Source organism: Aptenodytes forsteri, unplaced genomic scaffold (assembly GCF_000699145.1).
Source record: "Aptenodytes forsteri isolate BGI_AS27 unplaced genomic scaffold, ASM69914v1 Scaffold398, whole genome shotgun sequence".
In the NCBI taxonomy this organism is placed as follows: Eukaryota; Metazoa; Chordata; class Aves; order Sphenisciformes; family Spheniscidae; genus Aptenodytes; species Aptenodytes forsteri.
In genome coordinates this window covers 215591-231697 of record NW_008794545.1, presented here as the reverse complement: position 1 = coordinate 231697, position 16107 = coordinate 215591, and the positions used below count along the sequence as shown (strand labels likewise).

At 39.4% G+C, this 16107-nt stretch overlaps 1 protein-coding gene across 1 annotated transcript in view; it reads left to right on the top strand.

Moving 5' to 3' along the window:
- The first annotated feature begins 11943 nt into the window (after positions 1-11943).
- The window catches only part of UBP1 (upstream binding protein 1 (LBP-1a)), a 48717-nt gene continuing 44553 nt past the window's right edge, over positions 11944-16107 (top strand). Inside the window, exons 1-2 of the mRNA XM_009272433.1 lie at positions 11944-12012; positions 15873-16080. Of these exons, the coding sequence (XP_009270708.1) occupies positions 11944-12012; positions 15873-16080 (277 nt within the window). The remainder of the gene's footprint in view (positions 12013-15872; positions 16081-16107) is intronic.

The window sequence follows — 16107 nt, the reverse complement described above, 5'->3', positions numbered from 1 at the left end:
TACATTCTGGTTTTCTGTTTTATTTGATCACATGCTATAAGAAAAATTATAAATGTGATTGATACAACATTGGTTAAAAAAAATTCTCTTAATCTTCTTGTTTTGTGTGTCCAAATGATGTTTCTTTATATACTCTTGTTACTAAATCTGACCTGGCATTTGAGAACGTGCTGTGAATACAGGTATGCTAGACAAAAATGTTTTTTGGAAATTGAATAGAATCCTTATGAACACCCAGTTTCCTTCATCTAGGCAGGTTTCTTGTTTACTATTTCATTTATTTGTACATTATACATTGTTTGCATTTTATTTTTTCAATATTTTAAAAATAATTTTCAGTCTACAGTCCTGTAGTTTACACTTTGATTATACAGAAAGTCACTTAAAAAAAATTTGCACAAATTCTGAGCTCAGTTATCCCGTATGTTATTCCTGCTTTTTCTACAGGTAATGTTTGTTTCCAGAGGATCATTTCAAGATGACTGCTGTTTGTCATCTTTTTGAAGATCCTATTTCATACTGAAAAAATAAGTTATTGAAACGTACAGTATATATTCTAGATGAACCTAGGGGTTTTTATGTGTAAACAAAAGTTGGTAAGAAAGAAATGTTTTTATCCCCTATATGACTGAAAATTTTTGCTCCAGGTAGGGGAGGAAGATACTTACACAAAGTTTGTCCCTCAGTTTTGCTTCTAAGCCATCTTTAAATGTCCTAAGTGTGGATATCCCATGTATTAAAAATCTAAATGCAATATATTTAAATGAATATTTTACTTACGATATGACTAGTATGGATCCATCAGAATGTAAGAATTTGCAACAAAATTATTTCCACTGCAGCCAGTTACCAGATTCACTGCATTGCTTTTTTCCTTCATTTCCTATATTATAAATAGACATTAGCTCAGTTAGGTTTGAGCAATGACTAGTCGTGCCTTATGTTCCTGCTGGAGGTGGTTTCTCTAATGGATTAGCATGAAGATCTGGGAAAAACCTAGGACAATTATAAGTTGCTGTTCTTTCAGAAAGGGTTTCTTTATGTTCGTTCTAATATTCTGTAAAGATAGGTCATTGCAATCATTTGAATACCAAAATGTAATTCTTAAAGGTTGGGTTTGGGCTTAAAAAAAGAGGAAGAAGGAAAGAAAGCTACATGCAGAATCAGGATAGGAAATGCATGTCTTGGATGTCTCTGACTTGGATGTCATTTGCTTTAAACAATTTTGAGTAACACATTATGCTGAGCTGAAGTCTTAGCAAGGAAGTTGGGATAGTAAATGTAAATTGAAAGGAGAGCTGATCCTGTAAATTTTCCCGAGTTTGGTTGCTTGCTTGTTTTTGAAGATAAAGGTTGGAACAGATTGAGTTGTGTTTATTATTTGTGGTCTGAGTCCCAGAGCAAAAAGAACACACGTTTGTATCCTGAAACACTTACATATTCCTAGTAGTTTCTGTGAATGTTTAAACGTTTGAGTAAATTCATAAACATACTTATGTAAAAAGCCTATTGAGAATGCAGGCCCGAACTGCTCACAGTTTAATTTTCAGCAAAAGAACTCAAATTCTGAATATGACATTGTCCCTTAGAAAACAATCATATAAGAGAAAATAATCTTAAGGAATAAATTTGTTGACTTATGCTACAGTTACTCCCTATGATAGGGTAGTGAGAATGGTTCAGCTGGTTGTGGTGACTTTCACTGTGTCTGGTTGGGACTTAGCAAATAAAAACATAGAACACAATAAACATAAATACGATGGGGATAAACGGGCAGTTTGGGAACTGGAGGATTACCTGCAGAAAGAAAACTGATATTTTCTCCCAATTGAAACAGTAAACTGATCAGTTTTACAGTTGCAGTCTACTTCCAGGTAAGATGAAAGTCAATATTCATACTACATTCTCTAAAGAAAACTTCGTACCTTTCCCCCCCTACATTTTGTAATTAAGTCTTCCAGCTCTTTACAAGCATATACTTTAAAAATTTGCTTCGTATATTATAAATGTTCTCTTAAACAGATTAAAATTTTTCTTTCTTTTTTGTTAAAACACAGAAGATTTTCAGTAATATGGGAAGTTTGAGAAACTAATTGTGCTAGTCTGGCAAGTGGAAAAAAAAATCAAACTTCATTTACTTTTTTTTTTCCTATATTTGGTATATGTTTGTATATTCTAAGACCTCAGGGTTCCCAAGCTGTGCAGCTTGGATTATCCCAGTTAAAGAAGTTTCTTCATTTGCTGATAGGATTTTAGGATAATGAGCATATTTACTGAGAAGTTCCCTACTGAGGAAAGTTTGCTAATAGGTAATTTCTGCTCAGACAGATTCGCAACTATGTTTGTAAATTGCTGTTAAACAGTAACTTTTGGAAACTTTGAAATGGTATTTTGCAAGCAGTTTTGAATATTGTATGATTTCTGTCAAATCTAAAATTCTGTAACTCTTGATGTATTTTAGGTAGATACAAGTGATACTAAAGAAGCATATTTTGAGGGAGTAAGATTGGAAATAATGCTGGATAGTGAAACATGGAAAATACCTTTCTTCAGTGGAAAAAATAACATACTTGCATATAACTGTTTGATATCCAGACTTGTTACTGTTGGCAGGAGGTAGAAAGGTAACTAAACTTTATCTTGGGCATGAAAGTTTTACAAGTCTTCCATTTTTATTGTGCTTCCTGTCCTAGATCGTGCTATTGTCCACCGATGCAAATCTTTGGACCTCTATAAACTCATACTGAAATCAGTACTGGAGTCAGTTCTGTTAACTATATGTCAGGCTAGGTTCAAAGGTAGTGCCTGTCTGTCCAAGGAAGACTTATACCAATAAAAACAAACATGCAGATTTAAGTTAGGCAGTAGACAGACATTCTCAGAAGCCAGCTAGACTGGTTAGTTATTCCCTCACCATCTATTCATCTCTGCCCATGGCAGAGCCAACAGAGTACCTTGTGGGAGCTCCCTTAATCTATTTGGGGAGCAATCTCAGACTGGTCCTCCAGCAGCATCCTGGGATCAGAAACTTCTGCCAGAGATGCTGGCAAAAGTGAACATTGCCCTGGGCTTTGAGGGTCTGCCTGTGGCGGGGGGTACAAAAAAAACCATTTCTTAGCACAGTTTGTTTAGCCTGAGCATATGTAGTTCATGTTAAAATACCAGGGAAGACAAGAAAACTGTGGTTTCAGCTTGGTTTAAATGGCTGAAGTGCAAGATTTTGGGGGGGAACTGGATGTGTCTGTTTCAATTAGAATTGCAGATTAGCATGTTTTCAAATGCTTAATTAATCTATCGGCTAATCTGAAATAATACACTTGAAATGTAACTGTAATGGTATACAAGTGCAAAAAGCCTCTAATCTGATAAAAGAGTAATTTCTGGCCTGTTATTTTTTGTCCTTTCAACACAACTTAAACTGCGTTGGATAAAACGTTTTTATACCATACTAAATGTCATTATAGATGGTTGTATTTTATATAGAGAAATTCTGAGGTGTTTAATATGGTTTTTGATCTTTCAGATGATAGCTGTGGCGATGTTGGCCAACTAATCAATTGAATTATTTTACATGGACGAAATTATCTGTTTTCCCTAAGGAGTTTTCATGCATCACTATTTATGTAGCCTGTATTTGCTTAAGAAGAGAAATCTTAATTGGATGTTACCTGATTGTTCAGAGATTGTCAGGTGAAACTTTTTGAAACTTTACTCAGAAGTAACTGCTGGTATTATCAGAGGCTGCCCTTTCTCAGAAGTCTGTTAATGAGCCATTGCTGCTTGAACCATCTAAGAAAGGAGATTTTTGCCCTGTTAGGAAGTGGAAAACAACAGGATTGTTACAGAATATGAGGAGAGAGACATAGTATATGTACTTAATTTAACCCCTTGTGAGTTGTAGCTCTTGTTCTTAAAAACCTTAAAAATCCCGTGTGGTTTGTAATGTTTTTAGGAAGGGGATTTTCTTGGAATACAGAATGTCTTGTTTTCTGCATTCTGAATTAAGAGGAAAACACTGATACTGGAGGATTTTGTCCCCAAACCCAAGACAGCATGATGTTAGAAAATGTTAGACCTGGCAGAGTACCAAAGCTGCCTTAGAGCGTCAGGTAAAAGGGACTTTGTGCATCAGGAACGAGAAGGAACTGAGCTGGCTTTTCTGTGTCAGCACACGCAGGAAGCCTACATTGCTGCAGCAGTTTGTGAGTCCAAATACTGATTTTTTTTTTTTTTTTTTAGGCTACCAAGTAGGTGCACAGCAAGCATAGAATAGAAGAATAACAAACACTTGAGCTTGTCCACCTTTACAGACTTCTGAATCTTATACAAAAAAACCTGACTCCATCCTCTGCCAGAGCCATAAAAACCTGCTAGCTTAAGTTTTGATTTGGGTATGATGTGATGGGTTAAATCAAAATTTTTCTCTGGGCAATGTTGCTGTCTAAATCTCTTTATGCCTACAAATGATCTCCATGTGATAGGTTCCTTTGCAGGCCTTAAAGTCTTCCTAAGAGGCAGCAGAAGAAAGCAAAGGTAATACCAACCATGCCTCCATCTCATAAGATGTGAAGTCAGTAAGACTTTTATTCCTCAGTTGATACCTCAGCACCTTAATTGCATCCTCTTAGATTCAGAAGTACATTATGTGAGGAATATGACTATGGTGGAATAAATTACAGAGCAGTAACACTCTGCAATGGAGACTTTCAGACTTTTTTTTAAAAGGGGATCGATCCCATGAGGAAAGGAGCATACCCTGCATTCTTCAGAAAAACCCAAACCTGTGTTTTTTGTAAACTGACACTCGAGGCATTGGAAGCAATCCATATTTCTCCTTCACATATGAAGTTAGTTCTCAGAGTGCCTCATTTCAAGGAGACACTGAAGCAAGTCAAAGCACAGGGTCTGCTACATACCTAATGTATCTCATCAAAGTGATCAGAAGGAGCTGTTGAAGTGTTTAGTGTGCTCAGCGCTGTTATGCATGCCATTCTGGTCATATACCCCATGTCTCTGTGCTCTTAGTGTCCTAAGATTTCTGCTGGAATTTAGGAGGTCTACCAAAAATGTTCTTTATGGTTTTTCCCATTTCCCTTTTCTTTTTGTTGGCAGCCCTGCTTGTCAAGAGTTCTTCTCTATCGCAGAGGAAGGACTGGTGAATGCATCAGTCCTTACAATGCTTTAACGTTAAGCAGGCCCAGATTAGGATGTCTAAAACCATCCAACAATCCAGAAAAAAGGTGGCAGGTGGACATGGAGAATATGCGGGCATTGCTGCTTATCCTTTACTGCATTAAACAGACACAGTGCATTGCTGTTCACAGTCTGACTGCTGGCAGTGATTGCCTACTTATTGCCACCTTCAGACGACCAGACAAAGGACTGGGCTGGGTCAACTCTTAATGCGTCAGGAGATGTGTGGTGAGAACTGCAAGTCAGTGCAGCGATGGATCACATGCGGAAGTTTTTCTTGCTTCTGATTGTTACCTGTCAGTGTTTAAGTTCATTATAGCAGTGGCAATGAATACAGTCCCACTACCAATGTACGTAGGAGACAGGGAGGTTGTGTATTCAAAAGTGCATACAAGGAAGGGCTAGAAATACATTTCAGTACCTTTCACATACATGTATGATGGATTCACAGCCCATCCAAGCAGGGAGCGTCATCTAGATGTGAATACCTCACTGTTATGTAGTGGTTTAGGTGAACGGGGTCACCGATGTCTGGTTTGACAGGTGTTTTCGTTCCAAAGTTACCCTGCATTTGGCAGCAACTGTTACACAACCAAAAAGAGTCCAAAGACCAAACAGAATGCATCAAAATAGCAATGCTTTCTCCTCTGTACCATTTTGGGGCTGAAGTATGTAGGGATTGCTCCTGCATACATATAAACCTGTCTTCTGATTTTAAACTGACCTAGCATTTTAAGCACAACTAAAAATCATCACTGGACAGCAAACACTTCCTTTAAATATTTTTTTCAGAATATACTGAATTTACAGTGTCTTATATGGTACCTGATTGAGTTTTTCCATGTGGTGTTGTCTGTAGAATAATTTTTACTTGCTAAAAACAAAGAGCAAAGATGATGATCTGTGTATATAACCAGTTACAGTACCAATATTTATGTCCTTTGCTGTAGTTCTCGGAAGGGCAATCAGAAAATGAAGTGAGGAGTCTGATCGCTATAAAAAAGATAAGCAAATTGAATGATGCCTTAGGAGAGCTTATCATTTTGGATGCTGCTCATGGAAAAATCCAACACTTAAAAGTTTTCAGGCACCATATGCTAAAGTACTTAATTTCAGTGCAGATCCACCTGTTAGCAAAACATTAGCCTCCCCACCTTAAATTTCAGGTAGGACTTTGCATGCTATACACAAGCCTTAAAGCAAGAGATGTTTTAAATAAATAATGTCTTGTTGTTTGTGTATACAATTCTCCTTTGCTGAGATCTGTTTTAGTACTTACGGGGCAGATGATAAAGCAAGAAACGAAAATAGCCCCTTAACAATAAACAGTACAAGGTAAAAAACCTCACCTTATTTGTCCCCAAACTTGCAAGACTGTGTAACCACATACCTTTATGTCTAGAGGTTAGTCAAGGGCAGCAGGTGTGGGTGTGGGGAATATACAGTGCTTCATGAGGCAAAATACCAGGATTAAATATAACCTGGGAAGTTTATCCTGATTTAAAAAGCTAAGCTATACCGTAAAACTTGAAGTTTTACCCATATACTGTTTGCAACAAAGATCAGTCAAAACACAAGACTGAAGAGAAGAAAGAAAAGAAATACCAACAGAGGTTTTTTTGGTAGTGTTTAATTTCAGTTTGAGTAATACCATCTTTCCTACATGTTTTGTCTAGTACTTTCCATACAAGGAACTCAAAGCTTCTATGAGTGATAAGCATCTTGTCAACCCTTGGAGGGAAAAAAGAAAGGCAAATTTTCCTCTTCCACAGTGCTTTTGCATGAAAGTTCACAAGATTTGGTTCTGCTTTTCTTCTCTACACTGTCAGGATCAGTGATCACAGTGGGATATGACAGTTTGTAGCAGCAGCCTTTGTGGCCATGCGCTCTCAAGTTTGAAATAGTTTGCATACCATGAGGGTACCCCTAACACAGGCCTTGAACTTCTGCCTTTTATAAGAAGCAGGCACTTAGAAGCTGAGATCAGAATAGCCTTCATCATTTCACCCTCCTCTACTAATACACACCCCATCTCCTTGAGGCAGTAGCTTTTTGGATATAACCAATGACTCAGTTACTTTTAGTCTGCGTAATACGTGAAAACTGAAATGAAGGTAAGAGACTGAACGGGCACATTTGCTGTGATGCTCCTGAGTTTTATTATGGCCTACTTGTGTGGTTGGTAGAGTCAAAGCTTTTGTTAACAGCTGGGCAAGCTAACAACAGAGAGGACTGAAATCGGAGAACTAAAGTACCTATGCCTAACGGCTCCCACTCACTATCTACCCTCAAAACATATGGGGTAAACTCAGGCCAGTAGCCTAATCTGCAACTGCTTGCCTGGGGTGGCTATTTTCAACAACAGCGAATTCTCTGTCTTGACATAAGAACAAATCGAGGACTTCTGATATGTTGTGTTTGTGTTACTTAAAAATATCAAAATTAATTCTAAAAGGGCTAGTAACAAAGTCTACTGTGCTAAAGATGAAAAATAGGAGTGCAGTTTTTTAGTATACATATGTAGATGTACGTGTGTGTATATATATATAAAAAATAGGGTACTGATTAGTCTGGGAATCTCAATTGCTTTTGCTCACAGGTTCTCTCCTGGAATTCACAAAAAAAGACTGATCAAAACTGCAGTGTTCCCACCTGCATTTTGACAAACCAGCATCTGTCAAAAGCAACAGGCTACTTTGGGGCAGGGGAAAGTGCCTGATAATTTAAAGCCATGTGAGCTCTGTGGGATACTCATAGAGGTGGGAGCCGTTCTGTGGTAGGGACTGAAAGCTCTTCAAGTTAAGGGGAATCTGTGGTTTTACTCTTCCCATTTAATAGAAATACAAGTCACAGAACAAAACAAATGCCTACCCTCTATGTGGAAAGCTCATGTCAGCCCCAAGGGAAGGTTGTGAAAGTGGTTTGAGGGATGTGTGGTCCTTTTCTTGAGAATAATCAGTGCAAAGGGAAATAGGGCTTCCAAATACAATGTGCTGTACGCACTTGACACTTGTGGTTTTACTCTTCCCATTTAATAGAAATACAAGTCACAGAACAAAACAAATGCCTACCCTCTATGTGGAAAGCTCATGTCAGCCCCAAGGGAAGGTTGTGAAAGTGGTTTGAGGGATGTGTGGTCCTTTTCTTGAGAATAATCAGTGCAAAGGGAAATAGGGCTTCCAAATACAATGCGCTGTACGCACTTGACACCTTTGCCTAAATCTAGGGCTGGAGACTGATTTTATTTTACAACTTGCCAGTAGATGGAGCAAACTGGATAGCAGGATACATGTTTTCTACAGTCACCAAAATAAAATTAATTATTAAAAAAAAATGCAGCAGTGATCCCTGGGACTCATGCAGCCCTTTACATCTGCTAGGAGGGTGCTTATTAAGAGTATGCAGTTACATGTAGACATGTAAGTGGAAAAACTAACCTTGAAAAGCTCCAGCTCTCATCCTTGCTGGAGCAAAGATCAATTTGTGTACACAAGCAGGTCTGTGTTATGACAGCCCTCCTTGCGGTACCTAGGTGCCTCTTGGAAGAGAATAATCTCTTAGAATCACTAAGTCAGCAGTCCCGACTCTCGTCTGCTTTTCTGGGCAGTGTCACATGTGGGTGTTTCTTTCTCTTCCCTTATTTACAGTTGTTCTTCTATTATTATTCTGGCCTTTGCTTTGTGTTTGTGTTTTTTTGATGTTGATTAAGAATGGTAAGTTAAAGGAGAATTGCCTCATGCTATGAAAAAAAGCAACCAACAATGTTGTTTATTTGAATTTTTTTTGACTGCTGCCTATTACTATCACTGTAATAAAAAATAATTCCTTTTTGTTTTCCAGAACCTTGCTCTTTGATATTCTGATTTTCACAGCCTGAGTGTTGTCACAATATTGCAATACCTTTTAAAAGTATCTTTTTATAGAATAAACTGCAAGGAACAAGCAATGTGTGCTTGTGTGTGGGTGGTATTTAAATAATTAAAAAAAAAAAAACCCGCCCAAACAAAAACCAGCAAACTGCTAGTATTTGTCAGTAGTCCTTCCTATTTCAAGCAGAATGGGTGCCCTCTGCAGGTAACTGTTTTCAGATGAGGTTTTTGGATGTGCGCCCCTTTTGTTTCTGAGTGTCAAGGTCTTAGCAGGATTGACCAGTACTATTTTGTGTTTTAAAGTAGATACTACAATCCTGGCTGCAAACCCAGGCAAGCAAATGGCACTGAGACATGAGTGCACCAAGCAGCTGGTTTGCATCTGAATACGATTTTTCCCTAAAGTGTGTGTGAGGGGTGGGTGTTGGAGTAAATGTTTTCCCTGCAGTTTGACAGTGTTTTCATTGGGCTTTTAAAAATCTTTTTAATGGCAAGAAGGTAACTGTAAAGTTGTACTCTTTAGTAGCCTGCCACTTGAACTTGTACAGAATGAACAGGCAAAAGGGATACAGTCTAAACACTACTGAGAAGGCATCTTGCTTGCCTTAAGGAGATCATTGTATATTCCACCTTTTTCCTTTTTCTCTTCAGTCAGTCATGCCTATGCAGGTTATAGTGTTCAATTACTCTGAGTGGACTGCGTAAAGAGGGAGCTGTATGCCTCTCTGAGGCAGAAGTGCTATGAAATTGCTCTTTCTCCTGGCTCCGTAACACACAGTTCTGCTCAGTGATGCTCTGACAGTGCGGAGGGAGGGGGAAGAGATCAACGGGGGTGCTGGTGAGGTCTGAGCTGCACTTGATGTCACATCAGCTAGTAATAAAGCCTTGCAGCTGGGCAGCAGCTAACAGGGCAGCAAGGTTGGGGAGCAGGAGGGTAGGTGGGGACCAGCCAAGACTTCAGCTACCTGCCTTTTCTGGAGAGACTGTACACCGGCAAACTTGCTGGCAGCAGCTAAATGTAAAGGTGTGAGAGGAACCCAACTGCAGCTTGAATCTGAATGTGTATATTTGTTTTCTCTTCCCTCTCTCCCATCGCTGCAGTGACCATCTCTTAGCTGAGCACAACGCTTCATCTCATCCCAAAATGCTTTTCTGGCACAGCCAGCCTGAACATTATCACCATCACCAGTATCCCACCAGTAACAGCAGCTACCTGCGGTAAGAAAAGAATGGGGGTGATTTTAAGTAATAATAATTATAATGCTATAACACAAACAAGAATGCAGACTGCAGAGCCTTTGCTAATTCACAAGTTCAAGCTTTCAAATAGAGCTGGTGATTGTAGACCCTTTGAGAACAGTTTGAGCGGTACAGTCAACATAGTGATTTACTTTACTATAGCTCCACTATTTTCACAAACCATGCCACCATACATGTGTGCTAGTAACAGTGATAGGAATGTTCTTCTGCTTAATGTGATATTCACAGATGTGTTAATTTTTTGTTTGTTTTTCAAATTACATTTGCAGTCTGTAGATACAACTCTGTTTGTATGAAGCAATACAGACTTATAAATACCTTGATGTTTCACATCTACTTTGATTATCTGCTGAAGCTCAGCTGACCTGCAGGATCAGGACTATGGGCTACTTGTCGTATCAGTCCAGGCACACTGGCTAAATGCTTTGCATTGAAATTCTGATGCAATATATAGCTTATTGCATCAGCACATTCCTGTGAGCTATGAACTTACTTTACCTCTTCATGACTAAAATATTATTTGTGTATTCAACTTTTTCTTACAATTAAAAACAATTATGCTTTGACAAGAGCTAAGCTCACAGATTCCAGATAATCTTGATGTTAATCGAGTTTCAATTTATAGTGTGGTTCACTCTCTGCATTAAACTTTAGCTTACTACTTTTTGGCTAAATATAATGTATGTAAACATGATAGTGTTTAATCACCTACCTTGATATGGCTTTCTGTATGTTGGTAGTCTCACACCTAGTACTGTATCACAACATTACTTCTGCTCTTGTAGAATTGTTGAGTAGCATGTTTTTATTAGAAGTGTGTTAAGTTTTAGATTTTAAAAAAGCAAAGGAATTGAGGCTATATTTGGGTTGCAAAGTGTGAAACTAATGCAGTGGAGTTTTATAAAATTAATCCATTTCAGTACAAAGGTCAGGGTGATTTGAAATTTAGATTGGCTAACGCACATACGTAGCAAACACAGCGCTGTTTCTATTGACTCAAGCACTACACCAGAAAAGAACGGGTGCTGGAGTTCTCTGGTGCAATCCTGTCTACAAGTGACGTGCACAGCTCCCAGTGCAAAAGGAACCAAACAGTAAGGGAAAGTGAGGATGTCCACTCACACCTCCAGTCCCCCCTTCTTCAGCCTCTGTTCAGCCTAGAGGAGGTGTGTCCCCTCCGAGCTTTTCTCAGGGCCCATTTTCACCATGTCCTTGTCTGTCTTCATTGCTTCTCTGTATTTGCTTCTGTTTCCCCACGTGTATCTAAAAATCTGCCATTCGAGTGCCTCTGAAGTTACTCTTGCCACACACTTTTGAGCACCTGCCTTTAGGTTTGGGTGGCAGTATGCATCTGTGTTTTGGCATTGAGATACAACGTAGGGGGGACGCTTCCATAATTTAAGTGTTGTGTACAGGAGCTAACAAGATTCGCCCCGGAGGCCAGTTGCCATAAACAGAAAGGATACAAACCAGTTCAGGCACTTAGCTTCGGTCTGCTCGTAATCATCAAGTTGCTTGGCTTTGCCCTCAGCGCTTCAGCCTTTGTGAAGCACCACACTTCAGTCCCACATCTGGACATCAGTAAGGCTGAAATAGAAACAGCAGTCGACTTCAGGGGAGGATGCCAGCCAGCGTTAGTGACGAGCAGATGGAGAAAGGAGTGTCCCAGGATCCCTCCTCCCAGATCCCAGTAAAACTGTACTTAGAACACATTTATGCAGATAGGTTTGCAAAATCAGTCTCCCACTGCACGCACTTGCTCTCTGTTGTATCAAGTCTCCAATTCCACTTGGTGGGTCTGGCGACAGGGGTATGCAGAAATGGAATGGCAGGGCCACAGGGCATGTCATCTCTGACAAGTTAGGCTTGTGGATTTGGCCTGCTCAGAGGGTTAGAGAAGCAATCTGAGATCTCAAAATGCTTAACTCCTGTTTTAGACAATTCCACCAGGCGGGTAGAAAGTTTTGAATGCTTTTCATGTAGGCAACGTTTGGGGGAGAACCAGGAGGAAAGTAGTATCATTCTATGAAGTGTACAGAGTCCTCTCTGTCCTGTAGCCTCTGCTGTCAGCCTTACTGATAAGCAAGTATTTACAATTTAGGCACAAATTCTGCAATCTCATCCTCAAAACAGGCTCATGTGCCTAACTTGTGGGACTCTGCATGTGGCTTATATTGTCTGTGTTGCAGAATAGGAATTTTATTAGGAAAAGAGTATAAAAAATGTACTGCATGTGCATAGTATGTGGATTTTCAATGGTTCCTATTTGGTTGAACCCACTCTAGTTTCCTGTAAAATAGACAGCATCAAAAGTGTGACAGTTTTTCCAGTCAAGAACTGTTTGTTGCTTATAAAGAACAACTTTACTTTTGCAATAGAAATTGGTATTCTTTATTTGCTTAGTCTTTAAAATAGCTTGAAAACTTGACTCTACTCTCCCTGAGCATAAGGCCAATATATCAGTTTAGCAACAAATCATCCTGAAAGTTAAATTATGGCAAGACTAACAGAAAAATTAGGATTAAAAATTAAAAAAAAGCTATGGGAGCAACTATCATTCATACTAAAATATGCAGAACGTCAACTGTAGGCATTAAAAAAAAATCGCAAGGCTAGTTTAAAAACTGAAAAATAGAATAGAAAAACTTTTGTTTTCAAGTTTTCTGTTTGTAATCACTACCTGCCTAAAGATATTTTTAAATGCTTTTGGCAAAAGTTGAGAACACTGCATCATAATCCCAAAAACTAGAGATTCAAGTTGAGTACTTGAGCTGATTTGCACTGAAGCTACGACTCCATGCATTGGAGCTGGCCAGATTTGGCTGGAAAGTGGTGTTTGTGTGCACTGCTGATCCTCAGCAGATGGTCTCAGAACGGGACTGATCAAGGAACCTGCCCCAAAGAAAGCAAACACATCACAGGCCTGTACTTTAAAAACAACAAAAAACAAACACACACCACAAACCTCTACAGAAAACTTGTTGTAAATGAGCCACGGATACAAATAATGCTAAAGAAAAAGATATGCACTGTAATATTTGTAATTTAATAGAAAAAGACATTTTTTGTCCTTAAATAGCTAGAGATAACATCTTCAGAAATGCTAACAGTCAGTTTGCTTATCAAGGACAAGCTTTACCCAACTTTTTATTAAAGAGTGACCTGCAAGAGGATGGGTCTTACTGTATCCACTCAAGATACCCTCAGCAGAGGTTGAAATTTATGTCAGAAGAAAACAACTCCCAGTATAAAAATCATCAATTTATGATCTTGTAACTGCTATGTAGCTATGTTAATGTAAGTACTGTAAGCAGATAAACCAGTTTTGCTATGCATAAATCAAACTGTATCTGGCTTCTCTGGTCTTGGATCCTGTCTTGTCTTAACCTCTGTCAGAAGTAGAAAGTGCACTACTTTCAGTTTTCCACAAACCATCGCTTTCTTTTGTATCACTTACAAAAGCGTTTTTTAGTGTTATTTATGCATCCTCATTTGTATAAAGTCCACTTTAGGTCTACAAATGTCCGCTTAGGGCAAGGTTTGAGTTCTCAATTAAAACTCTCTCATTCTACGATGATAGGAGTTTAAGCTAACTTTTTAGCCACTACTGTTGTATGCTGAATAATGCCTGCTAATTTATTAACTGGACCATAAACATCCCGTAACAGTCACTGAAATTAATTAATGCCATCATTTGGGTTTTTATCCATCTTCGGAAGCGCTAACAAATATTTCTGTCGTAATAATAAACTAATGAATTCAGGGTATTGTTGTCGTCTTGTCAAGCTTAAAAGAGGTATTTTGCCTGTGGTAATTTCAATTCTTCTCACTAAAAGCTGTAACTTGGTAGCTAGTGCCTATGCTAGTGACTTGTCCATAAGCCCATGCCTTCCTCATAAATTTCCCTTTTTTAAGCTTCCTCTTATATGCAGATGAACTGTTCATCTGTCCACAAACAGGCAGAAAACTCTTACATCAATTACAGCAGAAAAAATACCAGTGCCATTTTCTGGAGAAGATGGCAGTCAAATCTTAACTTACAAATTGCCTTTAAAAATCATAAATCATGGTCCGCGTACTTCTCTTTAGCTTTGAGGAGGTCATATGTATATTTTGAACAACAGCTAGTATTTTGTTAATCATTAATGAAGTTAGGGCCTTCCTGACTTGTATCTTTTGAAAAACTTGTGCAATTGTACTTAAAGCATGTAACTATACGATCAAAATACATTTTACGGTCTCAACACTTTCCTGTAGTTTGCTCACCGGGTGTATCATCTTAATGAAACTTCTTATAGAATTGTTTAATGATCCTCTGAAGATTAACATTTGCGTTTTTCTAAGAAGCCTTCTTTACATGAAGTCGTGGGTTGGTTACCCTGTGAGCACCCCCTCACTGGACTAAGTATTTTATGACCAGAGGGGACAGGGTTAAAATCTAAACCACTGGCAGTCCCGGTTCTTCCTTGCATCCCTCCTAGGCTCTTCCTCTCCAGGCCATTATAATCAGTAAGAATTATTTATTAAAAGGTTAGCTGCCTCTTGGATCCTGTCCTTGGAGAATATAAAATAATCGATTTTAATAACAGCGTAAAATCAAGCTACTTTAGTGATTTCTAGAAAATATAAATTCGTATTCCAGAAAGACGAATTTGATGCTACTTGAATACGTCTGCTTTTAATGCTGTTTGGCCTGATAAAGGAGAGAAAGGCAGCCTTAATACATCTCAAAACCTACAAAATGGATGTAAGTTGCTATAAAATGGGCCAAGAAACAAGTCAAAGGCCAGAAAGAAAGAGAGGAAATGAATACTAAGCAAAGAAAATTCTTTCTAGGCAGAGCACTTTTCACCTTGGCACAGGTGCGTGCAGTTCAACCTGAAGGTGACATTAGCTGTATCTGCTTGCCATTATGTCCATTGACAGCACCTTCCTTCTAGCAATTGGGTGGTGAAAGAGCTCTGACCTGAGAGTATCTTCCTCTGAGCTCCAGTCATTTCTGAGAGAGTCCTGCCTGCGGGTGCCATCTAAGCCTTCACTTTTGCGAACGCTTTCACTTCAAGGGGCTGGAGACTTTGAGTCCAGGATGCAGAGGTGTCAAGATTTCGTTCCTCACATTTTGACAGCACCTTCCTTCTAGCAATTGGGTGGTGAAAGAGCTCTGACCTGAGAGTATCTTCCTCTGAGCTCCAGTCATTTCTGAGAGAGTCCTGCCTGCGGGTGCCATCTAAGCCTTCACTTTTGCGAACGCTTTCACTTCAAGGGGCTGGAGACTTTGAGTCCAGGATGCAGAGGCGTCAAGATTTCGTTCCTCACATTAAGTAGTGCATTTATAGTGTATGTTAGGTACTATACTAGACATAAAACGTGTTTTTCTGCCTTGCAGGTACTGCTTTGTCTCTTTACCTCTCTTCCTGTAGTACTTTAGATCGTTAATTGGTCTTTTAGACTGCAACGGGGTTTGGGTTCTTCAGTGTTCTTTGGAAAAAGTAGGTCAAGACAAGGCAGACAGCGTGAGCCACTCTCCTGTTACCTTTACTCTCCTCTGAGAACAAGAAGTTGGCTTTCTGCGATGTAAAGAATTTGCCTTATGTGAGCTCGACAGGCCGCAGGGGCCCGGGGCCGACGTGGAGCGGACACGGCTGGGCGCTGCCCCTTGTCGGTAGCCGTCACCTCGGCCTCCCTCGTGCCTTCTGCCTGGCTCAGGGCGAGGCGGCGACGGCACCCGCCCCTCCGCCTCCGGGCGCGTGCCCCGGAGGTTGCGACACAGCACACGGCTCGCTCC